A 26,872-nucleotide genomic window follows, 5' to 3' on the forward strand; every position below is an offset into this window, starting at 1 on the left:
TATTGACTACTGCTTGGACTCAGGTGTGTAGTGGTGGATCCAAGTTTCATCTGCAGTCACAAATTAGCACAAAAAATCCTGCGCATTGCAATCAAACATCGCCAAACACTGCATTGAAATATCTTTTCACATGCATTTTTGATTGACAGTTCACAATCACGCAGCATTTTCATCTGCAATTTTTCGTGCAGGCTATTATACACCCGTTCAGTTGAAATGCCTGCAATCTCATGCACTTTCACTCAGAGGTCTTCCATAACGATATCATGGATTTTGTCAATCATTTCCTTCATAGTGATCTCAGTCAGGTGATGAGTGCGCTTCATCTTCGATGGGCACAATTATGACCACAATTAAACTCGTTTATCCAAAAATAGTCTTTAATGCTGGTGCAGAGTCCCCATGAACTGCATCTAACTCGCCTTTGATCTGCATGGATGTCCACTTCAAATAAGTGTTTTATCACTGCACGAAACTTGTTTTTCTCCATTTTTATGAAAAATGTGAACAAGGTCATTTTAAATGTTTGCCAAATGAGAACTACATGTCGCACGTGGCTAAAATTTTGCTGACACTGGTGTGAATGAACGAATTGTGTCGCCATCTATTGTAAATTTACCAAACTTTTCAAACAACCCTCGTATATATGCTGACATTCTTTTCTAGCATATGTGACCTTGAAGATCTTGTACTATATGAAGAATAGCTCATTGTCTATGGAGATTTGTCAAAAAGACATAGGAAAAATTCCTGAATTGCTTGTATATCAACTTTTCTCCTCTTAACCCCCCCCCCCCCCATACACACACATGTAAAGCTTTTGCTCCAGAATTAACTCGTTACTCACTTGATTTCTTTTAAAACATGCCATTTTTTCCCCTCCATTAAATAGTTTCTACCAATCATATGGATTTCATCACTCTGTCAAAGATCAATTTTCTACTATCTTACAGCTTTCTTTCATCCTTTGTAATTGGGTGGTCAATTGCCTCTGATGGTTGAGCTTCCTCTCCTTAAATTTCCCTACCACTGCCAGAACATTTCTGGGCTCCATATTCTCATCCATTCCCTTTTTATCTTATACATAAATATTAACTTTTTACTGACCTCAAATCATGTTGAGAGTTAAGACAGTGAACTTCATTTTCTTCATCAGACACCTGGATGTGCTCAGCATTCCAGGTTTCCAGATATCCCTTCACGAATTTCTTAAATACTCTTGCCTTGTCATTCTCCACTGTATTAAAGACAATATTGTCAACTTTAGTGCTTCCACAACATGGTCTTTACTTGCAAGAAAGATAGATTTGCTTGACCTCTTATGATTTCCAGATCTAGAAAAAATCAGATTTCATCTTCTTGAGACAAGTCTAATCTAGAACAGTACATTGTATCCATATTCTGTCAGCCTTATGGAATGTGATGTGTATGGAAATGATGTATATTCCACTCTCTGTAGCTACTAATACTGTAGAAATTCCATAGTCACTGTTTTCTCCAAGAATTAAGACCTCTTACTATTCAAGAAACAGTAACATGTGCTTTCTTTAATCACTTTTTTGCATGTCAGTGTAGGTTTTGAAGATCCACATGTGTATAAGTTTTGCATCTTGTTTGTTGGTGGAGTTACCATGATATACTGTCTGGTATATAATTAAAACTAGTTCTCTGCTATGAATCTCATGGCACTAACAACTGCTGACTGTTGTCATCTGATCAATGTGATTGCTCAGTATTCTGTTTATTTTTATATGGCTCCCACCCAGAAAAGGTTTATTTTAAAACTTATAGCACATTTGTACTATGGGTGGGCTAAGGATTTTTTTCTATTTTATTTTATATATTGTTTGTATTTTATTCATTTTTTACCTAGTCTGAAAACACTGTTCTAGAGACCAAACATGGAACTTCAATCCCTTTCAGGCCTCCAGTAAGAGGGGAGGTGGTTTCATGTTGGGCAATGAAATTCATTCCCCACCTAAAAAAACAATCGCAAACATCCATGCCCACAACACAATTTGAACCTGGAGCATGTTGGCTGGAGAGCAGGTATGCTAACCACTCAATCAACCAGGCCAGCAAAATAATTATTCCCATGCCAGGAATCTAACCTGGGCCTCCTTAGTGAAAGCCAGGTATCCTAACTACTAGACCATGTGGGAAATGTGGTCTGGTGGCTAAGAGATCTGGTGACCACAAATCAGATTTATTAGAAACTTTAGATCTTATTGCAATGATTTCATGTATGGTGTTACATGAAGATAAATGTAGAATAATGAGAATTTCACAAAATAAAATTCTAAATTTATGTAGCTAGAATTGCATGCAATTATTATATTTCTTGCAAGAATTTTTTCTTAGCATCACGTATTCTAAATTGCACTTTACTTCACTGGTAATTCTAACAATACTGGTACAGTATTGTTAGAATAAATCCTTCTCTGCAGTAATTCCTAAAGCCACAGTTTCCTGATTTATGGCAAATTTAGTTTCATTATTGAAAAATGGTAAATTATCTTACATATTCAGGTATTTTTCTTTTTAACCATTAGTTATCCATACCATGAAAACAAAACTTTGGAGAAGTGCAAGGGAAAGATTTAGCACAAATAATCAAAACATTCCAATATCAGCTTATCTGCTGTGAATTACAAAAAAAAAATTAGACTTGTTTTTGGATTTTATTTTTAAATCATTCACAAGAGATGCTGTTTGACTTTGGAAGCATATACTTGTATGAGGTAGGTTCTGTTAAATTGTGAATGAATACAATTCACTAAGGAATGTTTCATTCATAATTTGACAAGTTAAAACCCTTGAAAAGGATATGCTTGTATTTTAGTATAAGTTGTATATAGCCTGACAGATATTGGATACCGTAATTAGTGTAAAACTTGTGAATATTCCCGTGAAAAATACCTACAAAACTGTATGTTAGACAATGAACTTGTTATATACATATTTTCTGTTAGAATTGATATAAAAGAATTACTGTGTAAATTGCATATAACCATCTGAGGTTATCAGGTCAAAGTATGCGGGCAAGACACCGGATTAGTAAGTTGCCTCTCAAGCGGTCACGCGTGCATACGGCACGTGGCGACCTAAGTTTTTGGGGAAGACTCTACGAAAAGGCAATACCCACGAGTGCAAAGAAATAACGTTTCCGGTGAAAATTTAGAGTTACAAGGAGTCCTGGTAGTGGTTGATATAAAAGGGCTGGGACCCCCCCCCCCAAAGGACTTGTCCGGAGTCTCTGTTCTCTCTTGGTGGCAAAAGTCGGAGGTGTCGGGTTGTGATTAGAGGGATTGCAGATTCCAAGCCCTACGATGAACGAATAGAGGATTTTTGAAGCAACGGGCAACTCCTGGAAAAGATAGTGGCCAGGTAGCGTGCCTTATGGATGCAGAATCGCCTTGCATTAAGAATATTCTAGGCATAGATGATTGGTATGCAGACTCCATGAGGACCAACCTAAGCTGACAGGAATTTTAGCCTTAACAGAGAGGGAAGAAAATCTGTGGAAGGAAAGGAATCCAAGAATCGAAAGGACAAACATGAGGAATCCTAGAGTTCGGTATAGTAAACCTTTAATCAAGTTGTGTGTGTGTGAGAGGAAGGTAATTGTAACTTAAGAATCACAGACCTTCATAAAGTTTTGAGACTATCTAAAATTAAGACAGAACTGTGATATTTTAATCGTAGTCAGTGAGCAATATGTGCTATGTATTACAATTGTACTTGTGTTGATTGCTAGCTATGTTTAAGAGCTGTAGAGATGTTTAATCCAGACAGCTTGATTAACACCCCTAAAAGTCATTATTGGTTTTACAGTCTAAGAATGTGAACTATGAATCTTTGAACATAAATGTTTTGTAGTATTAATTACTATGTGATGTATATTGATTAATTTTACTTTGTAATCTAGTAGTACAGTGATAATTGAAGGTTCTTTATTCTGTATGATGATCATTATGTTAAATAAACCTTTTTGCTGTTATTAATTTGGTTGCCTGTGCCTAAGCATCTGATGCACCACTCATAAATTATTCGAATCTAAGTGGGAAATAATTGTTAATTAAGACTATGACTGCAAATATGGTTGATTATAGAAGGTATTGATAATTGATAACTTAGTATAGAAATAGATTAGATTAACCACGTGCATATCTGAAGGTTCACTTCTTGACTGAGAAGTTTTTCCAATCTAAAGGTTCTGGGTGGTGCAGTGGAACAAATAAATTTTCCCAGAACCTTAAGAGAAGTTAACTTCAGAAGCTTTGTTACCAAGGAGTTGGCTTGACCTTGAGACAATCCCTTTATAGATCAGACTTGCACACATAATAATCTAAGGGGCTGAAGTATATAATAGTAAGACAAAGACAGACACATTATAGGCACTGCTGAGATAGGACAAATTATTCAAAAGATAGTTAAGTAAAGGAGTTAAACCATAGTAAGTAAATATTAAACATTATGAAGACGACATTATAACAGTTCCAAAAGTTTCTGGCTTGACATACAAAATTCTCACAAATTTAAATACTGTGTTTGACAGATAGCACCATCTATGAGGAGGTTAATGTACCAGTTTCAACTCTCTACATGTGTTATGTACTTATAGGCATTAGTTTGACTAACACGTGGCCCACTAACGGGCTGTAATTTTAAAAATTGAGTACTGTGCTGTGATAGTTTTTCATCAAAGAAGGGGTTTCTCTAAGTGCTATCAAACGGCGATTGGATGGTGTTTATGGGGAAGCTTTTTCATATTCCACCATGAAGGAATGGGATAAACAGTTTTGCCTAGGAAGAGCATCGAAGATGATCCTCATGGTTGGCCTGTGGAAGTGATGATGGAGGGAAATGACAGAAGGCTAAAGGTCAGAAATCTCAGCAAGGTTTGAGCTTTCTATAACAACTGTCTTTCACATCATTCAGGATAAACTTCACATGATGAAGGAAAATGCAAGTTGGGTGCCCTGACTTCTCTCTTCAGTTCAGAAGGAGCATTGTGTGACCTATTCCCTCAAGTTTTTAGAACTTTTCCAAGGGAATTGAAGAAAAGTGCTGGAATCTATTGTCACAGGGGATGAAACCATGGTCCTTTATTATGATTCTCTTTTCAAAATGGAATCCACAGCATGGTGCAAACCAGGTGAAGCAACACTGAGAAAAACTAAGGTCACTTAGTCCACCAAGAAAATCATGTCGATAATTTTTTTGGGATTCCCAGGGAATTCTCTTGATTGACTTCAAGGAAAGGAATACCACTGTGAATGCAGAATATTATGCTTCACTCCTGCATGACACCACAAAGGAGAAGAGACAAATGCTGAGTCATGGTGTTCGCTTACTTCATGACAGTGGTTCAGTCCAATCCATATAGCTATTGTTGCAAAGGCTGCAGTGAAGGACTACTGTGGCTTCCAGGAGATTGAACACCCACCCTATAGCCCAGATCTAGCACCTGGTGACTACTATCTCCTCTTGAAACTGAAGGACCTTGAAGGAAGAAAATTGGCAGATGACAATGAGGTGAAAGATGCAGTTTTAGGCCATTTTGCAGACAAAAATACATACTATTTTTTCAAGGGCATAGAAATCTTAATTCAAAGAGGTGAAAAGTGTGTTGAAGTAAAGGGAGATTATTTTGAAGAGTAGCAGTTGTTTTCTTTCTAGCACATCTAAAAGTTAGTCAGGCTGGAAATTTATGGAACCACCCGCATACATAAATTTGTTTCTGAAGCAGTACTACTAGTAAATTTATTCATATGACAATATTTTTTTCATAGAATCAATGCAATGAAACATTTTATTCATAATGTTCAGCATGTGTCTGTAAACAATTATGTAATTCTGTTTTTTTTTTCATGTAACTGAATGTTGAAAATCTTCACTCTAAAGTGTGTGTCCCTGGTAATAATGAAATGCTCTTGTGCACAAACTCTGTCAACAGGTCAGTTAGATAACTGATATAGCCTTAAAGTACAAGCCATTAGGAAAAAGAAAACCAGGACGTCCTCTTAAACGATTCAATCATGACTTCTAAGGCCGGAACAGGCCATGCTAGGCCTAAATCCTTGATACGCATGATGATATAGACGATGTTATAAATACCACCACATACCATGACAATTGACAGACACCTCATGGTATGTGGTGGTATTTATAACATCCTCTAACTTTTGTCTTACTGGCTTATGACTCTGCACTTTCTCACTGAAAATATGGAATAATTGTAAGAAGAATAATGGCTTTTGGAGCTTGTAGAAGATCTTCAGTAACCACACTGATGGGTAAAGATGTATGAAATTTATATCGAGAAATGTGATATTATTATTACATAACGCCTCCAAAGAGTCCAAATACTCATCGAGGGAGGGCACCTACTCTACAACTCTCCGTATCCACCAGCCTTCATCATCTACACCAACACCATCTACCGCCGACCACCACTAGTATTTTCAGACAATCGCAAACATCCATGCCCATGGTGGGATTCGAACCCGCAGCCTTTTGGCTGGAGAGCAGATATGCTAACCAGGCCGGTATGCAGCACTTTTTGTGAATTCGCGAAAAACTGAGTTTATCACCAGTAAAAAGTGTAAATTAGACAATTGCAGTAAATTATGTCAAAAAATTATTGTTTAATTCTTCATCCCAGTTATAACCATCAAAATTTGCAAGTGAAGTATCGTCATGACTGGGCTACCACTTGTATATAGAGGCTAATGACTTCACATCAGTAGCCTTAGTATTTGAAAATGAAAAGCACACATGCTCTTTTGTACGTATGTTATGTGAAGAGCCACTACCCAGCTGGTTTCGACCTTTATTGAAATTTCATCAGTGGGAGCTAGACTCTTCCCATAATGCATGGCAGTTACGAGGAGGGCCTGGAAAAGTTCTCATAAACACCTTGAACAAAAATATGATATTAAAGCAACTGATATAACCACTGACATAGCCTTAAAGTACAAGCCATTAGGAAAAAGAAAACCAGGACGTTCTCTTAAACGATTCAATCATGACTTCTAAGGCTGGAACAGGCCATGCTAGGCCCAAATCCTTGATACGCATGATGAATATAACCACAAGAAAGAACACACGAGGTTATAAGAACATAAGTTACCTTCAATTCAATAATAAAATTAGACTGGGATATATTGGCCCAAGATTTTAATAACAAATTAAGCTGACTAGTTTCACCAATTTGAAAGTATTTTCAAATTGGTGAAAAAAAAGTGATTACAAAAAAAAAAAAAAAAAAAAAAAAAACTGCTTAAAACAGGTCAAGAAACAGAGTATTAAATGTTATACAAATTCAAAAGATGCATTATATCAAATGCATGGAGCATGTGATGTCAGACATTATGTAAGTTCATTCTGTAATTTGCAGCGAAGTTGAATTCTGGTGTGGTAAATGATCTTATGGGGGTCTTGCATGTGTCAGCAAGGATTATTGATATGGCATAGAACTTTTGTCCCATTCAATGTTGTGATTGGTATTCGAGAAATGAAGGGCTAACCCGGAGTTATCTTTTCTGTTATTATTAATATCAATCATAACATTGAATGGGACAAAAGTTCTATGCCATATCTAGAGGAAGACTTTCCTAACTGAAACTTCGAAGAAGCCACTGTGGTAATCCATTCAAAAGGCAGCCTCAATAGGAACCAAGGGATAATCTTTGATGACATATGGGGAAGATCCTCATAAGATCACTTAGCACACCAGAATTCAACTTCGTTTCAAATTACAGAAGCACTTGCATAAGAATGTCTGACATTACACACGCTCTATTCATTTGATGTGATGCGTCCTTTGAATTTGTATAATGTTTAGTCAGTGGTGTAGCTAGAGCTTTTGCTGCTCCTCTCAATACATACCAAAAATACTACAATTCAAAATGACGTATAGGGAAATAAATTAAATTGCAATGTTTCAACATCCTAAAATGTTATATTTCTTGCTTTTCTGTTAGCAAAATCATCGATGACATTGGCGAAGTCTGTTTCATAATAATGTAGGTAATTCTTAATCAATTTTATTTAGGAAAAACTCCTCTGACAGCTAGCAATACTTACAGCAATCGTGAGGAAAATTCGCAGCAGTATTACAATATTTGGAACTGAGTTCTCGAGACTGTATTTTAGAATTAACTGTAAAAGTTCAAAAAGGTTCAAAGTGCTGCCCCCTCCTCCACCCCCCTCTAGCTATGCCACTGTGTTTAGTACTTGTTTATGTTTCTTTCTTAACCTGTTTCTTATCACCTTATGTATGCCCAGACGAAACAACAGTCAAGTTGGTGAAACTAGTTGGCTTAATTTGCTACTAAAATCTTCGGACAATATATTCCAGTCTAATTTTATTATTGAATTAAAGTCGGTGGTCAAAAAAAATAAATTATAAGTTACCTTCATGACTCTAACTAATATGTTATTTCTTGTGGTTACATCAGTTGCTTTAATATCATTTTGTTCTAGGTGTTTATCAGAACTTTCCAGACCCCTCCCCCCTTGTATACATAAAAGGAGGGGGGGTGCTTTGAATTCCAGGATACTAAGTTAGTGATGTGAAGTCATTACCCTCCATATACGAGTTGCCCAGTCCTGAAAACACTTCAGGTGCAAAATTTGTTTGTTTACACTTGGATAAAGGATTAAATGAAGAATATAATTTCTTGACATCTTTATTTAAAAGATAAATTTATTGAAAACCTACTAAATGAGGCCGAAGTTTGCAGCTAATAGGCAAAACTAAAACATTATAATATGAGAACAATGACAGGCAAGAAGAGATATTATTCAATACAAACAAGGAAATAAACAAAAAAAAATAAAATAGATGTGTAGGAATACTTCAAAGAGATAATGAATAGAGAAAAACCTGAAAATGAAATTCAAATACCAAAATGGTAGCAGGGTTGCCTCTTGTGGGAATAAGTGCTTTGGAGAAAAGGAATACATTAGGTAAACTGAGTCCAGTGAAGTCAGGAGGGGATAATGATAGCTATAGAAACAGTGACACTTTTATGCTTTATACTTATGCCAGGAGTATCTGGAATAAAGGAGATGAATAGGTGGCGCTGATAGCATCAGCCTGTCCGAAGATTATTTGTGTTCCTGAGACGTGGTTGAGAGAAGATATAATAACAGGAATAAAAGTAGCAGGGTACAGTATTTTTCAAAAGGATAGAAAGGGAAAACTCGGTGGTGGAGTACTGCCTGTGATAAGTGATGCCTTATGTCCTCTCGGAGTGGAGGCTTTGGAAGGCAGTGACACTAATGGTTTTGAAACCATAGGTGTGATGTAGAGGTGGGCAAGACAGGATATTTAGTGGGGTGTTGCTACATGCCAAGAAGCACAGAGGGTGAGGAGTGAGAAATGTTGAGGCATTTGAGCTTGGCAAGTTCAAGAAGAATGATTGTTATGGGAGATTTTAACTACGACAATATAAATTGGGAAGATGAAAATGCACGTAGTAATAAGAATGAAATTTCTCCAATTCTTGAGGGACAAATGTCTTAGGTAACATGTAATAGAAGGAACATGAGGTTCAAGAGTTTTGGATCTGGTCGTAGCATCAGAAGAGCTGATTATAACTGAGAAATTTCATATATTTTAAGCTTTCTAGAAATGATGTAATATAAATACTTTTTTTTTATTCAAATAATGAGAAATGATAGATTTATTTTTACATATTTAAAGTCAGATTTCTATTTAATCTCATTCCTTTCTATCAGAAATCAAGTTTCACCAGATCTGATGAAGATCATCAGCCTATGCCTGTAGAAGAAGTTAAAATTTCAATTGACAGAGCAAAAGTCGCACAGAAATTCAGCAAGGTAAAGAGACAGAATTTTCATAATCAAATAATTGACTTTTTTTTTTTCAGCATGGATTGGCCAGTAGCTTTATACTCTTCCGATATGTAATAACTTAGGTTTTTCTGAGCTTATATTGAGTAGATAGTTCTTGAAAGACCAGATCATTTAACATAAAGATGCAGTGTGCTTATTTTTTAAACTTTAAAAATTTAGGTGAATTTTGAATCTCAAAAACGTGGTATTAAACGAAAGAGTCAGATAGTATCTTACCCTTCTAATGCCTATATAAGCCTTCTAGATTGTCATACCCTATTTTGGATGAAAAGATTACAAACTATGTATTATATTTATGGGACTGGACTGCAGAAATTGAGGCTAGGTATTTGGGATGATGGAGACTGAACTGAACTAAAGTTCAGATTCCCCTCCCCAATATCACCTTTTGATTTCTAAATAACTTAGGGAATTGAAACAACGTAGATCCGAATATAAATTAAATAATACTTTAATAGATATTTCCGATATTTCGGCAATGTCTCATTGCCATTTTCTAAAGGAACATACAAAAGGCAGGAGCACAACAGGCCCTAACAATATAGTAACTGGAAATGAAGATATGAAGCTATCTTTCTCCTAGAAGTCCTGATGGTGCCCTCTGGCGGGCTAAGTAGGCGTTCTTGGCCGTTGGGCTGAAGGTCTGCTGATGTATGCCTCCCAAATTTGGGGCAGTCGCATACAACCAAATTTATTGAGGTTTGGGGAGTTTCTTAGGGCAGAGGCTGATTCCATAAATAATCTTTCGAATTTATATTTTCTCCGGTGTATTATTTTTGCTTTCTTCCACCGTATTCTGTGGCGAGTATCCAGAGCATGGTCTGCAAGACCAGAATGGCTATATTTGTAAAAACCGGATGTAGTCCTTGTGTTCAGAAATTCTGATATTCGCTGTCCTGCCTGTTTGGCCAAAGTACGACAGTTTACAACTGCAAGGGACCTGGTATACACCAGGTAGGTCTAGGGGAAGTGGTTGGTCTTTGGTAGAGCGGATAAGGGATGCCAATTTTCTGTAAGGCCTGTAACAGGAGGTGAGGTCATGTTTTTTTAGAATTTTGGTAATTTTTTCTGAGGTGCCTCGGATGTAGGGAATGATGATAGATTTAGAGTAATCTTTTTTGTGGAGGGGGGCTGTGGTTTGTAGGTTTTAATATTTTTTGGATTTTGGGGGGGGGGGTAGCCATTGGCTGAGAAAGTGTTTAGGATGTGATTTAGTTCAGTGTTAAGGGCTATGTCGTTAGAACAGATTAGTTTAGCCCTGTTGTATAGTGTCTTTACCACTCCATATTGTTGTGGGGGGGGGGGGTGAGATTGTTGGTGGATGTATCTGCCTGTATGGGTGGGTTTTCTGTAAACTGAGAAAACCAAAGTTCCATCAGGCTGGCGGGTGACTAGTGTGTCTAGGAAGGGGAGGCAGTTGTTTTCCTCTTTTTCCAGGGTGAACTTGATTCTGGCGTGTTGGTTGTTTAAGTGTGTGAGGAAGGAGAGGAGTGTTTCAGAGCCATGTGGCCAAATAGCGAACACATCATCAACGTAGCGAAGCCATGTGGTTGGTTTTTGTGGGGCAGAGGCTAAGGCTTTTTCCTCAAAGGTCTCCATAAAGAAATTGGCTAAGGGTGGGGAGAGTGGTGAGCCCATGGCTGTCCCTTCTATTTGTTTGTAGAATTTTCCCTGCCAAACGAAATAGCCTGAGTTCATTGTGAACTGAAATAGGGCTGAGATATCGGGAGAAAATTTAGCTTGGATTAGCTCTAAAGTTTCCTTGAGTGGGACATTGGTGAATAAGGAGGAGACGTCGAAGCTGACCATTATGTCATTATGTTGGAGTGTAAGGTTTTCTATGCTGGCTTTGAAGTGGGCTGAGTTTTTTATGTGTGATGGTGTGTTGCCAGTATAGTGTGTGAGTATAGCTTGATCAAGAGAATAGCCAGTTCAGCTGACCACTTCTTTAGCATCTGTGCTGATATTCAGTTCCTATTCCATTGGCTGGTAAGACCTGTGTTCAAATGCTGTCTAGGACACAGAGAGCCTTCAGAATTTTTTCCATTGGAAGATGAGTTAATGTTTCTTATATGGAGGTAGTAGGGATTTTCCATCTGGAAACTCAAGTTACTGATCTTGCAAAAAAGAACATGCAGTTAAGAAATATAATATGCTGGCTTTTGTAGCCTTTGCTGTTTTAGCCAAGACTGTGGGGAAATTTCAACGAAGTTGCTTTTAGTGGTGTAAACAACCTACTAAAGAAAGAGAAATCTCATTACTGGTAAAATCCATTACTGGAATCATTTAGACGAGGGACTTCTGATTTAAAAGTTGACCAAGAATGGATTTAATGCTGCAGTAACTCGTGTAGACATATTTACATATGAAATATCTTCATCTGTGCTCCCTGTATATGAAGAGGAGTTGATTTCAAGTTGCTCTTTCCTATTCCCATACTGGTTTTGACCATTAAGACCCCATTAGTATCCTAAACCTATTATAATGGCAAGTTATTTCTGATGTTTCATAAACAAATGCTTGTTTGCTTATGTTGATGATACAAGAATTTTAAAATCTTGTCAGTTATAATATGTAAACCTTGAAAATCGGGGGTGGAGACTTCAACTTGGCATTCATAGTTTAAAAAGAAATCATAAATATCCATTGTTTTATAGGCAAATATTTAGCTATAAAATATTTATAACCTATAAATCAAAGATACCAAAAAATTATATACTTGGTTTAATGCTTTATCTAAGTGTAAGCAAACAAAGTTTGTGCCTGAAGTATTTTCAGGACTGGGACAACTTGTGCTAAAGGTGGTATGACTTCACATCACTTGCATATTTATAACCCTTTCTTTTTCAGAATTCTGAATGCAAAGTTAAATGATTTTTAGCCATTTGATGTAATAATTTTGAATTCATGTACAGAAAATGCAGTAATACATCTTTCAAACATTGACTTTCCGTTGTATGTGCACAGGAAAGATTAATATGGGACTACTGGATATTGTTATAAAATATCCATTACAAATTTTTTTTTATTCCTTCTAAATAATAGAAAACATCTTGTAATGAGATTGCTTATAACTATGATTAGAAAGAATTGGTGTATTGACTTGAAATATTAATTCAAGGCTAAGCTTGTCATCATCATTTGTTTTCATGAACTTCAGTGGCTATGCCTATAAATTGTCTGACTAAACATATACATGTAACCACAGTAATAAGATTTTTAATAAGTAAATATTTTGTCCTAAGTATCATTGTACATCTTCAGTACAGTTAATTCAAACAATATTAGGAATTACATACAGTTAGGGCACATGCTTGCAATGGAATCCTTCTGTGCTTGCAGTAGCATGTAATAGAATTAAATTAAAATATATCTGAAAAAAAAAAAAGATTACATTAAAGTGAGATAACATATAAAATTATTTTATACAATGTAGGATGACAATTTCCCAGACTTTAGGGATAGTAAGAACGTCATTATGGTTCAAATTAGGTCTGTGATGTAGGGCTTCAGCACTTTCTTTATATAAACGTTCATGTTTATATGAAGATCTATGTAAAAGTTTGCATTTTTAATTTCGTGTTGTGCAAGGCCAGATTTCGGCAGGTTGATGAGACGGATATGGTCTTGATGATCAGGAATGCATTTGTTAATGGATTTACCTGTCTGTCCATAGTAGGACAATTTACAAGAGCATGAGACCTCGTACACACCAGGTAGCATAAGAGGTGAGAGTTTGTCTTTGGGATTTGTGGATTTGGTTGATTGGTTTGTAGGTAGCAGTTAATTTATATTTCTTCATAATTTTTGAAAGAAGTTCGGAAATGCCTTTGACATACAGTATGGTAATCCTATGGGGTTGTTTTTCTCTAAGTTGATGTGCAGGGAGTGACTGATGATTTTTTGCATTGTTTTTGGATTATATCCATTTTGTATGGCTGTGTTTTTGATCATTTCCAATTCTTGGTTTAAAGAACCATTTAGAGGAGCAGAATTTGCGTGCTCTGGTTACTAATGATTTAATGATGCCAATGAGGCCTCCTAGAATATACGGTCTACCTAAACTCCACAAGAATGTTCCACTCAGACCTGTTGTGAATTCTATTGGCAGCCCGACTTACAAATTATCAAGATTTTTATCTAACCCTCTCCGTTTTCTCGTAGGCCACTCAGATTCATCAATTAAAAATTCTACAGAGTTTCATGCAAAAATAAGGCATTCAACTGTTGGAAACTGACATGCTAATTAGCTTCGACATTGTCTCCCTCTTCACTAACACACCCCATAAGGAAACGATAGACTTTCCCAGAAATTCCCATTTGACATTGTCGAGTTATTCAAATTGTTATTACATCTGGATACTTCACCTGGAAATAGAAAATCTACATGCAAGAGGAAGGAACAACAATGGGGTCTCCCTTATCACCAAACTTAGCCAACCTCTTTGTAGAATACCTGTAAGAAAAAATTTTCATGTTTAATCCTAAACCAAAAATTTGGCTACGATACATTGATGATGATGTCTTTGCTGTCTGGGGTCGTTCTGAACAAGAACTACACTTTCCTAGATAAAATCAACTTTCTTCATCCGAGCATGAAATTCGCGCTCAAAAAAGAATCTCCACAGGGTATAACCTTCCTGGATGTACAAATTCAAAGAAAAGATGGTTTCATCTCCACTGCTGTCTATCGTAAGCCGACTTTTTCAGGATGCTACATTCACAATTCTTCTGCTCGCCATCCATCTGAAAAATTTGGCATCATTATATCATTAGTAACCAGAGCATGCAAATTCTGCTCCTCAGAAGGTTCTTTAAACAAGAATTTGAAATAATCAAAAACACAGCCATACAAAATGGATACAATCCAAAAACAACGCAAAAAATTATCAGTCACTCCCCCCCAACACACACATCAACCTAAACAAGAACAAACCTGTAGGATTCCCATTGCATATGTCAAATTCTGCTCCTCCAAAGGTTCTTTAAACCAAGAATCAAAAACACAGCCATACAAAATGGATATAATCCAAAAACAACGCAAAAAATCATCAGTCACTTCCCCACACATCAACCTAGACAAGAACAAACCCGTAGGATTCCCATAGCATATGTTAAAGGCATCTCCGAACGTCTTTCAAAAATTATGAAGAAATATAAATTGGCTACTACCTACAAACCAATCAACCAAATCCATCAATTGGTTACCTTCTCATAAAGACAAACTCTCACCTCTTATGCTACCTGGTGTAAAATCGTGTTTAGAAGGATTTTTATACAAAAATACCTTATATACCGATTTTATTGGTAAACAAAATTCACTGAAAATACTTGTGGATTGATAGAGAAATTTTCATATTTTTTAATTTGGAAATAATATTTTTTGTATATTATTGAATATTGTCACCTCAAAGGGTTTTTGTAAAAGAACAAAGGAATATAAGTGTAAGATAAATTGTATAAAAAAACCTCTTAGTCACCAGTAATTCTAGACAGATTAAGGTATTAACTAATGACCTGCGGCAACTGCAAACCTCGAAGGTCAACATTGCAAAGGGGTTTCCCACCTTAATGCAACAACCAAAAAAAAAAAAAAAGGTGGTGGGTGCAAAACAATGTAATACCCAGGGGATTACTATGTAGTAGAACCCAAGGTCATTGGCAAGGTATAAAGGGGGTTTGCTACAACGACACGAGGCTTTTTAGTGGTTCCTTGGTCAGCAAGAAGTTACAGGCTCGAGAAGGCGACGAGGTCAGCGAGGGTCGAGCAGTTACCGGGATAAGATGTACGTTACGGCAACAGAGTTTTGCTAATCATCGTAGAAGATGATTCGCAATCGCCAACAGGACCTGCGTTCCAGCCATTAGATGCCAGAAGTGTGAAACAACTAATTTAAGTTTTTCCTAGAAAAAAGTAGATACCAGAGTTCAATGCTGCCAAGTTCCAAACGCTCGAAAAAGTAAAAGGAGATTTCAATAATCCCAGAGAAAGTAACAGTGTTCGTTGCCTAAGGTCGGAAGGTGATAGAAGGAAAGTGATTCTAAGGATCAATCAGAGAGGACCAGACAATTGTTTTAAAGTAAGATCTTTCTGTTGTTTTAGCTATAGACAGAATTGTGACGGTGACTTGTAGAGTTTGTTTGTTATGATACTTGAGGACTTTAGGCTTTATATTAACCTTTGAATGGTCTTGTTAAATTATATATGAGAGAAAACTTTGCTAATTTTTAAGGTGAAATATCGCGTGTTTAATATTATTGTTAGTAGCTATGCCTGACTTTGTTTAACTGAGATTGCTTTAAGTGTGATAAGGTGTTAACAAAGGAAATATTATAGACACGTGGTCTTACAAGAATTGTTTTCATAAGAGTAGTAATTGTGAATTGTATTGAGAATTGTCTTTGAAGCATAGAACCTGATTTACTTGAATCTTTAGTTTGTACCTTTTGTACATTTCCTCGATGATAAATTGTTTTCATGTTTAAATTACTTGCCTGATTTCTATTTCCAACGCCCTACTCATTAATTCGAATCTGTGAGCCTTAAGGTAGATATTGTCACGACTGCATAACAGAAAACTTAAGTTGCTAGATTTAATTAGAATTAAGAGAGAGAGAGGTTCCATGTGTTTTATTGTGTGTTATTTTTTTGGAGGGAGATTCGACTCCTACCCATGAATTTGGTGGCACAGCTAGAAACTAAATAAATTTTCCAAATTCAGTTGAGAATAAACACCAGTAGGTCAGACAAAGAGATTGGCTCCAGTCAGAGGTGATTTCTTTGTTCTGTAAGTTTTGCACATGTGAGCTTTATTATTTGCAGTCAGAAGTTTAGTAAAAAGGTAAGAAAGAGCAGACAAAGATTTAAACAAGACTTAGTGAGATCAAATAAAAGAATATAATAAAAATTAGCATATTTTAACACTGTGTACGAGGTCCTATACGCCTGTTAATTGTCCTACTATGGACAGACAGGTAAATCCATTAACAAATGCATTTCGGTACATCAAGATCATATATGTCTATTCAACCTGCAGAAATTTGGCCTCATACAACACGGAATTGAAAACCCAAACCATAGGATCCATTGGAAGAAAAACAAACTTCTGCATAGATCTTCATATAAACATGAACATTTATATAAAGAAAAGAAAGTGCTGAAGCCCTACATTGCAGACCTAATTTGAACTATGACATTCTTACTATCCCTAAAGTCTAGGAAATTGTCATCCTACATTGTGTAAAATAATTTTATGTTATCTCATTTTAATGTAATCTTTTTTTTTTTCAGATATATTTTAATTTAATTCTATTACATGCTACTGCATGCATAGAGGAATCCAGTGTAAGCATGTGCCCTAACTGTATGTAATTCCTAGTATTGTTTGAATTAACTGTACTGAAGATGTCCTATGATACTTAGGACAAAATATTTACTTAATAAAAATCTTATTACTGTGGTTACATGTGTATGTTTAGGCACGAATGCTCCACAGGTTTCATTATACAACAAAATATGAATTGTCTGATCGTTATAAACGAATAGTGAATGCAGGCTTAAAACTAAACGGAGTACTTCTCATGTACGATGGTTGATCTGAGAAGTTCTCGACCATAGATGGCAACACTATTAGCAAGATTTTTTTTCCTAAGTTGGTACTGTCCTAAGCATCCATGTGAAATTACAAATCATTCTATCAAGTAGTTTGTTTCATACAGCTGTCTGAAGCAAAAGTGTTGTCTGTATCCCTTGAAATGGATAAAATTGAGTATCGTGCGGTTATAAAATTCTTTGTAAAAGAAGGTTTAACACCAAAAGAAATTAATTCAAACTTCATAAAAGTTTATGGTCACTCTTCTCCTTCGTTTCAACAATTAAGAAATGGACTGCCAAGTTTAAACGTGGCCGTACCAGCCTTGAAGATGATCCATGTGTGGGATGTCCAAAAAGTGTAACAACACCAGAAATTATTGATCAAGTGCACAATATGGTATTGAATGACTGGCAAATCAAAGTGTGTAAATTGCTGAAACTATAGGCATTTCAAAAAAACGTGTAGGATATATTTTGCATGAAGAATTGCATATGAAAAAGCTTTGTGCAAGATGGGTGCCGTGCTTGCTCACAGTAGATCAAAAACGCACTCGCATGAAAATCTCTTAACAGTGCTTGGTGTGTTTTAACAAGAATAAAACTGATTTTGTGTGTCAACGTATTACTACGGATGAGACTTGGATTCACCATTACCCACCAGAATCTAAACAACAATCAAAACAGTGGACAGAAGCTGGTTGTTCAGCGCCAAAGAAGAGTCAGTTCTATCAGCAGGAAAGGTCACGGTATCTGTCTTTTGAGATGCTGAAAGCATTTTGTTTATTAATTAGTTTGAAAAGGGTAAAACAATAACCAGGGAATATTATTCCGATTTTTTAACCAGACTACACAAAAAAATTCTTGAGAAATGACCTAGTTTGCAGAAGGGAAAAAAAATCATCTTTCATCAGGACAATGCACCTGCCCACAAATGTGTTTTGGCAATGGGAAAATTAAAGGATGTGCACTATGAATTGTTGGAACATCTGCCCTATTCCCCAGATGTGGCTCCCTCTTGTTATATTTATTCTTTTCTCTCCTAACATCGTGGTTTATGATCTTAATCCTGACTCATTCCCACATATAATTTCCTTAACCTAATTTCAATAAAAGTTCGTTGCTCGATGCATCGAGTTAATATACTTTAATTCCTATGCAGTCTCAATGTTTAATCTGGACTGTTAAACTTAAGAGTAGTGCACATGGATTGAAGACAAAGGGATTGCCATTGGATAGCGCCAATTCCTTTGTTTCAGGTTCTGGTGCCAGTTCCTTTTCAGATTCAATTATCCGTTTTACACATAACAATGCTAAAGGTCATTCAGTTATCAATAACAAAATTATCTCAACGAGCTTTCGCACAATTCCTTCATCCAAAACTTAAAGTTCCTCTACTTCCTTTAGCATAATCTCTAAAGTCCTTTCATTAATCGAAACATTATAAACCTAAAGTCTTTTTTACAGTTACAGGTTGTTCCCCTCAAAACAATTATATAACAGATCAAAATTCTACATTACCAAAGGCAGGGGAATTATTCGACCTTCACATACATCTCGACAGAACTTCGTTTCTTTGCTCCTTCTCTTAATTGATTTCATCTGCACTCTTCTACTGATAGACTTGGACTAGACGCATCTCCGCCAACAGGTAAGTCTGGCTCGACATGGCGTTTCGATCTCCATGGTGATCGGGAACTTTGCTCTGCTTTACTACTCGTTGACTGGAGAACTTGCCATAGACACCTTAGCGTGCTCCAACTACCTCTATTTTGATGACCGCTCCAATTCAGGGGGAAGAGAAAAAAGCCACGAACTAGCACAGCTATGCTTTTTAAATCACACGCCCAATGTTTCCTCCCTACGTCATCCTGCTCTCTCCCTTTTCCCACGACACCTTACTTTTCCCAGCACCTAGCGCCACACTCTCCCCTAGCATGCTTTACGGAGGGAACCTGCGTGCACATCCTTCTTGGTGCATGTGTTTAGTTTCAGGCCATCACTGTGTAATTTGATTATCTTTCTCCTGGCAGTACACAAGTATTTGCACAAAATCCACAGTTTAAACATTAGAAAATTTTCAATAATTATTTCCAACGTGATGCATAGACAAGTTTTACTTAAATTATTAATGTTGCTTATAAATTACAATTAGCTTTATTTCTTCTGATATACCAATTTTGGTCCTGGGAATGTTATTGCATGTTAAATCTCAATGAAACATAAATGGATTTAATTTCAGTTTCATTCAGAATTTAACACTCTGACTTCTATCTCTTCCCAAAACTAAAACTCTTCCTCATGGTCAGCATTTTTCTTCAAAACAAGAGGTGATTGCAGCTGTAAATGGGTATTTTGCAGATCTTACTGAGAACCACTACAGGGATGGCATAATGGTACTTTAGCATTGCTGGAATAAATGTATTAGTCTTACGGGAGATTATGTTGAAAATTAAAATTAAGTTTATAAATTTGTTTTTTCTTTGTTAGAGAACTTTTCAGACCACCCTTGTAGTTTTGTTGTAAGTGCTAATTTTAATTGTTGTGTGGGGGTGGAGGAATACTTGTCCCTGAGATATTGATACTTTACTGCTGAATAAAAGTGGAAGATTTATTTGAATCTCGTCTGTGCATGGTTTTAAACTCATACATGACTTCTCTAGAGACAAATTGGAACATTGTCAAGCTTCACTCCAAACATGAAGTGGTGGTGGTCTCATACCTTGTGGCAAAAATCATTTATCTAAAGACTTTCAGAAGCATCCTTTTCTGAGTGGGAAAAATTGCACTTATTCTGTTTGTAGAGTGGAGATGTCATCCACTTTGCCATCCATGCTGGAATTGCTACCCAAATATCTTGTTATTTTAAAATACAATAAAATAATATTAGATAAATTTGGAATGATATGACATTAAAAAAAAAAGGAGGGGCTTCACCTATTTGAAGGCCTAGAAAAGTACTTAGTAAAAAGAAACTTGAGCTGGAACAGTTTTCATGAACAAACAAAATGCGAGGATACAAAAAATATGGAAAGCTCTGATCCATCCGACTTGACAGTTTCTGTTAGAGTAGTTTATAAGACTGGAATATCATTAGAAGTAAGTAAAATAAGAATACAGTTTAAATGAATAGAAATGAATTGAGCAAAAATGTAAAGAATGCACTTATTTAGAGAAGCCAGTGTGTAATGAATCTGCTATGACTTAGTACATATGGTATTAAAATAAACATGCTCAAACTGGAAGCTCTAAAAATTGAATGAATGTACATAAATAATCAATATACAAAGCCTCGGTTTTTCCTTAGATCACAGGATCTATGTTATTATTATTTCGGGTGACTCCAGGGAGTCCTTAGACTCATGGAGGGAGGCCCTAAACATCATGTCCACACAACTATACGACATTCTCACAGTATCTATCATACCTTGCCTTGAACTCGTTCACCGTCATAGCACCCACAACAGACTCTGGCAGCTTATTCCACTCTTTTACAACTCTAAAAGTAAAGAACACAGCTCTAACACCCCTGCTAACCACACTTGTCCAGCTTCCATAGGTGTCCCCTAGTTCTCCAACCACCAGTCCTGATCCCAAAAATATCCTCTGGATTAATCCTATAGAATCCCTTTAGCAATTTGAATGTCGCAATCATATCTCCAATTTTCCGTCTATCAACTAGTTCCTGCAACACACAAATCTTCAACCTGTTCTCATATGGTTCATTCCATAGACCTGCTATCATCTTAGTCACTCGGCTCTGGATCCTCCCCACCTCCTACCCATCAAGAAAGAACAGAGGTGAACAAATCTGGGCACAGTAGTCGAGATGAGGTCTTATCAAGGCTCGGTACCAATAACTTGCTTGTCTCTGCTCGTCAAGGTATTTTTCAACAACCAAGTGAGTTGATGAGCTGATATAGCTACTTTTGCAATGTGCCCCCTAAACTTCATCTCCCTATCCACCAACACTCCCAAGTCCCTGGCCTCATCAATCTCCTCGAGTACAGTTCCACCAGTGTGGTATACTGCTGCTAATCTTTTCACCCCAAAATGCATAACCTTACATTTTGTCACATTAAATTGACATCCATTCTCCTTAGCCCAGAACTCCAATCTATCCAAGTCATCCTGCAAGATTTTGACATCTTCTGCATTCATTATCGCCCTACCCAACATTGCATCATCAGTGAACAAATGAACTGTTCCACTTAGATCCTTCCCTATATTGTTAATGAACAAATTAAACAGCAGTGGTCCAAGAATAGAACCCTGCGGCACACCTCTAGTCACAGCCGTCTTTTGGACTCTACTCCTGAATAAACTACTCTGATATCTCTCCATCAACCACCCACCTATCCATTCTCATATGTTGTAGTTTACGGATTAGAATTCCATGTGGTATCCTGTCAAACGCCTTTATCAGGTCCAGCAGTATCACTGTAAACCCATTACCCTTATCCAGTTCAGCTGTCACCTTGTTATAAAACTTGAGCAAGTTACTGAGGCTTGATCTACCTTTCACAAAGCCATGCTGTCCCCTGTACAGCATCTCATTTTCATCAATCCATTCCTGTATTTTTCCCTTGACTACTTTCTCCAAGACCTTGACAACGACTCCTGATATGTCGATCGGTCGGTAATTTGCAACCATAGTCTTGGATCCTCCTTTATGCAGTGAAACTATTTCCCCCTCTTTCCACACCTTCGGGACTAAACCAGACCCGAGACTCAAGGGCACTGATAATTCCTTAGCCACTTCATGCAAGACCCATGCCGGTATACCATCCAATCCCACAAATGTATTCACATTAAGGTTCTGTAATAGACTATTCACCTCCACTTCATTCATCACAATTCCCATATAAACTAATGGTTCCTTCATTTTTTCAATGTCGCCACCTGGATGATACACTTTTGCAAAGTGTATGCTCAGTAACTCCACTATATCGACTGATTCAGTGACCTCCTTACCATCGTCATTCCTTAAAATCATTTTGCCGTGTACAGTTTTTTCTTGCTTGCAGCATATTGAAAGAACTGTTTGGGATTCTCTTTAGCTTGCATAGCTAGTTTCCTTTCATAATCCGCTTTTGCTTTTTTTACCACACTCGTTACCCTTCTGGCATGCACTTCATACTGTTTGTGTGCCTGCAGGTCACCTTTCTCTAAAAATTCCCTCCACAGTTGTTTCTTTTTTTGCAGCTCAAGCTTAATGGTGTTATTCATCCATTTAACCACTACTTGTTTTATTATTTGGACCCTAGGTATACAATCAGCCATAACCTCCTGTAAATGCTCCTTGACCACATCCCATGCTCTATCGACATCCAGCCCTTGCAGTTGTACATGCCATGGCACTGATCCAAGCAATATCTTAAGCTTGTCATACTTGCCAGCACGGTAATTCCACATATACCCTGTCTTAATCGAAAATTCCACACCTTTAGCCACCTCCCAGGTCAAGACCTTATGATCACTCTCACCAATAGGTGGCAATATGGTCATATTCATTACAGTCAAATTCTGAGATGCTATTAATAGGTCAAGCACTTTCACACCTCTAGTATTTTCAATTACATGCTGTCTCAGATAGTTATCTCTTAATAATTGAATAAAACCCATTTCCTTCCTCACGTGTCCTCTCCTCCTTCCAATCAATGTTACCATAGTTGAAATCCCCTATAATAATTACTCTCCTTCCACTCATTTCATCAATTTGTTTATGCATACTATCTCCACCATCTATTCTATCACCTGGTCTATAGCAGTGCCCAACTGTATATTTTATTCTGCCAGTCTCAATCCCACACCAAATAGCCTCGAATGAGCTCCTTTCACTATCCTGCTATACAACTTCAATTCTCCTTGGCTGCAGTTCATCAGCTATCATCAATAACCCCCCCCATTTTATTCTCTCTGTCCCTCCTAAACGCACTATAACCTACACTTCTATCCCACTAACTATATCATCTTCCGTCAGCCATGTTTCACTAATGCCAATAACCTGTGGGCCAGGAAGAGCCAATCAAGGTCAAAAATTCTTCCTTCTTGTTTCTAATACTCCTGGTATTAGTATACATGAAATGCAGTGATCCCTTTGTCCCACCCCTATCTTGATGCGTTATTCTAAATGTCCCATTCCCATTTTTTGTCCTTAGTGCTGTCTTGGGTGCATTATATACATTCTTACACTCAACTATCTCACTGATGTCTGCATATCCACTCCCCCCCTCTCCTTGGTAGTTCTAGTTTCCCTGGTTCTGCACATCCATTTTCACTTCATTCAGCAACACTTTTTCCAGTCTCCGCACACCAAGTCCATTCAAATGCAGGCCATCCATCTTGTATAAATCCTTTCACCCATGAAACTCATTCCACCCGTCCACGAATTCCACACCACACAGTCTGCATAACCTGCGCATAGTGTCATTTGCGATTCTACCTATCAATGTTGTGAAAACAATTCAATTCAGATCTGAGGAAGCATATTTCATTGTACAAGGATGTAATGGAAGTGTTTCCTTCTTATACACTAAAACTGAGTTCAAAATTTCAATCTCTGCCATTTTCAGTTTGTCAGCAAAGAAATATATTAGCAAGGATCATTTCTCCTATCTGAGAAATACCCAAGAAGTCTACACAATATTATTACTACGGGCAACTCCAAGGAGTCCTTAGACTCATTGAGTGAGACCCTAAACATCATGTCCACACAACTATTCGACATTCTCACAGTATCTATCATACCTTGCCTTGAACTCATTCACTGTCATAGCACCCACAACAGACTGGCAGCTTATTCCACTCATTACCACTCTGAAAGTAAAGAACCCAGCTCTAACACCCTTACTAACCACACTCTTGCCCAGTTTCCATAGATGTCCCCTAGTCCTCCCACCACCAGTCCTGATCTCAAAAATATCATCTGAATTAATCCTATGGAAACCCTTCAGCAATTTGAATGTCTCAATCATATCTCCTCTTTTCTGCCTATCAACCAATTTTTGCAATCCACAAATCGTCAACTGTTCTCATAAGGTTCATTCCATAGACCTGCTATCTTCTTGGTCACTCGCCTCTGGATCCTCTCAACCTCCTCCCCATCAAGAAGAAACCTAGGTGACCAAATCTGGACAGAGTAGTCTAGAAAAGGTCTTATCAAAGCTCTGTGCAGAGGAACAATAACTTATCTCTGCTTGTCAAAGTATTCTTCAGCAACCAAGTGATTTGATGAGCTGATTTAGCCACTTTTGCAATGGCCTCCTAAACTTCATCTCCTTATCCGCGAACAGTCCCAAGTCCCTGGCCTCATCAATCTCCTTGAGTACAGTTCCACTAATGTGGTATACTGCTGCTAATCTTTTCACCCCAAAATGCATAACCTTACAATTTTGTAACATTAAATTGACATCCATTCTCCTTAGCCCAGACCTCTAATCTATCTAAATCATCCTGCAAGATTTTGACATCTTCTGCATTCACTATTGCCCTACCCAATTTTGCATCATCAGCAAACAAATGAACCGTTCCTCTTAGATCCTTCCCTATATCGTTAATGAACAAATTAAACAGCAGTGGTCCAAGAACAGAATATCTAGCAGCATTTCATGTAGCAACCTTTGTCAGTGATGTTTAGATGCTTGCTCAGGGTCAGTGATGTGAGTTGGGTGAAACAAAACATCTGTAGCTGTAATCTCATCTATTTTGTAACCACCCATATGGTAGCACTCCAGCACATGGCTAAACTGTGTAAAAAGGAATAACATACCTTTGTTCTAACTTCATCTTTTGATAATGCTGATGCACTGATGGATAGCTTGTTAATTTGCACTAATAAAATTAATCTTTGTTCTTGTGAATATGCATTTCTAATAATCATTACTATGTCACGAGTGCCATGGAAAACTCATTTCAAATCAGAATTTGCAAGCATTTCTTTATCATTTCTATCTTAAAAAGTGCAAATTTCTGCTCCTTCCATGCAAGATATCTGTACATAGAACAGGGGACTTCCCAGTGTTGATACTGGCACTTTTTTACTTTTCATTTTTTACCTTTTGCTTGTAATATCTTTTGCTATACTTCTGAGTATCTTTTAATGTCCTATTTTCCAGACCAATATGAATGAGTGGCCATTTCCATTCCTCCCTTCTGTAATTGTAAGAACAAAGACAGTCACTGCTCATCATTCATATTCAGCCTAACTCCAAGCATATTGAACTATTTCATCCTCTTTCATTCTGTCTACCTCTGTTTTTTAGAACAGCCTTCCACATACTGTTTTCCTCATTGAGCACAGCCCTAGCTGTCAGTAGACTACTTACTTCTCTTTAATCACTTGAACACACAGCACTATTGCGAGAAATCTCATGAGCTCATATTTAGTAAGACCATATGAATGTGATCACCATAGTCATCAGAACTGGGAATGAGACTTGAGATTACAGCTCATCAGTATATACCCTGGAATAAATTCTGAATGGAAACCATCCACTATGGTATGTCATTAACAATCAGAAAAAAACTTGACCCATTTGTCAATGGCATAAAAAGAGCATCAAGATGGTAGCTTGGTAAAGGAGGCCTGAAAATGTCAAGAATTTGAAATTCCCAAACTTGTGTTTTAAAGGTGGTTAAAGTTTGAAAGGAGGTTGGCTGTGGAATGAGATGGATGGAATCAGTATTAAGGATTATTTAATTGGTTGTCATCTATGTAGTGTAGTTGGCTATTGAGGTTCTCTATTTATTCTCCAAATCAGAGGATTAATGTGAAAATACTGGATAGTGCTTAAATGGATGGCTGGTTGACGTTTGTTTTAGGGATGGGCTTGCTTTTTTTTTTTTCTGTTGGTAAATGCTATTCAAATAATGGTATACAATGAGTTATTTCTGCAAAGTTGTAACACATTTGTTCATGGGTGAAGAATGGTCCAAACTAGTGAGATTTTTGCAAAAGATCAGATGGCTATTCCTTTTGTCTAGAAGATATCAACCTTATTCACAATTGGTAATGTGAATATGGTATCATCTGCATGTGAAAGGTAGAAGTATATAAAGGTGAGCTATTCCTGAAAGCTTAGCAAGGGAACCAATAAGTTCAACTGCCTTTGAGCAAGAGGTGAGAGTATTCTTGTGTGAGGCCTTTTCACAGTTTGAATTGGATTTAACAATTGTTGCTAGCTGTAGTGTAAACTGTAAAGCTGGGATTTCAGGCTTTTCTGCTATGCTGAATTTAATCTTTAGAGGTATACCTGTGGCATAACCATAAAACCATTTCATGATATCCACATTAATAAATTTTAATGAAAGTACAAATATTTCATACTGAAACCTGTACATACAACAATTGGTTTATCAGTTAAAAATGGTTACCATTTGCTAGAAATGAAT

General features: G+C 37.0%; 1 protein-coding gene across 14 annotated transcripts in view; it reads left to right on the top strand.

The window, feature by feature from the left end:
- Nucleotides 1-26,872, top strand: part of LOC150095389 (uncharacterized) — a 613,991-nt gene that overhangs the window by 277,478 nt on the left and 309,641 nt on the right. For 13 of the 14 annotated variants that reach the window (XM_090410424.1, XM_090410425.1, XM_090410414.1 and 10 more), the window contains one exon: nt 9,751-9,852. The exons of the other annotated variant lie outside the window; for it this stretch is intronic. In XM_090410424.1, coding sequence (XP_090266550.1) covers nt 9,751-9,852 — 102 coding nt within the window. The remainder of the gene's footprint in view (nt 1-9,750; nt 9,853-26,872) is intronic. 14 annotated transcript variants of the gene reach the window in all.

This window comes from Typopeltis vanoorti, chromosome 20, assembly GCF_054136105.1.
Source record: "Typopeltis vanoorti isolate ZY-2024b chromosome 20, IOZ_Tvanoo_1.0, whole genome shotgun sequence".
NCBI classification, from domain to species: Eukaryota; Metazoa; Arthropoda; class Arachnida; order Uropygi; family Thelyphonidae; genus Typopeltis; species Typopeltis vanoorti.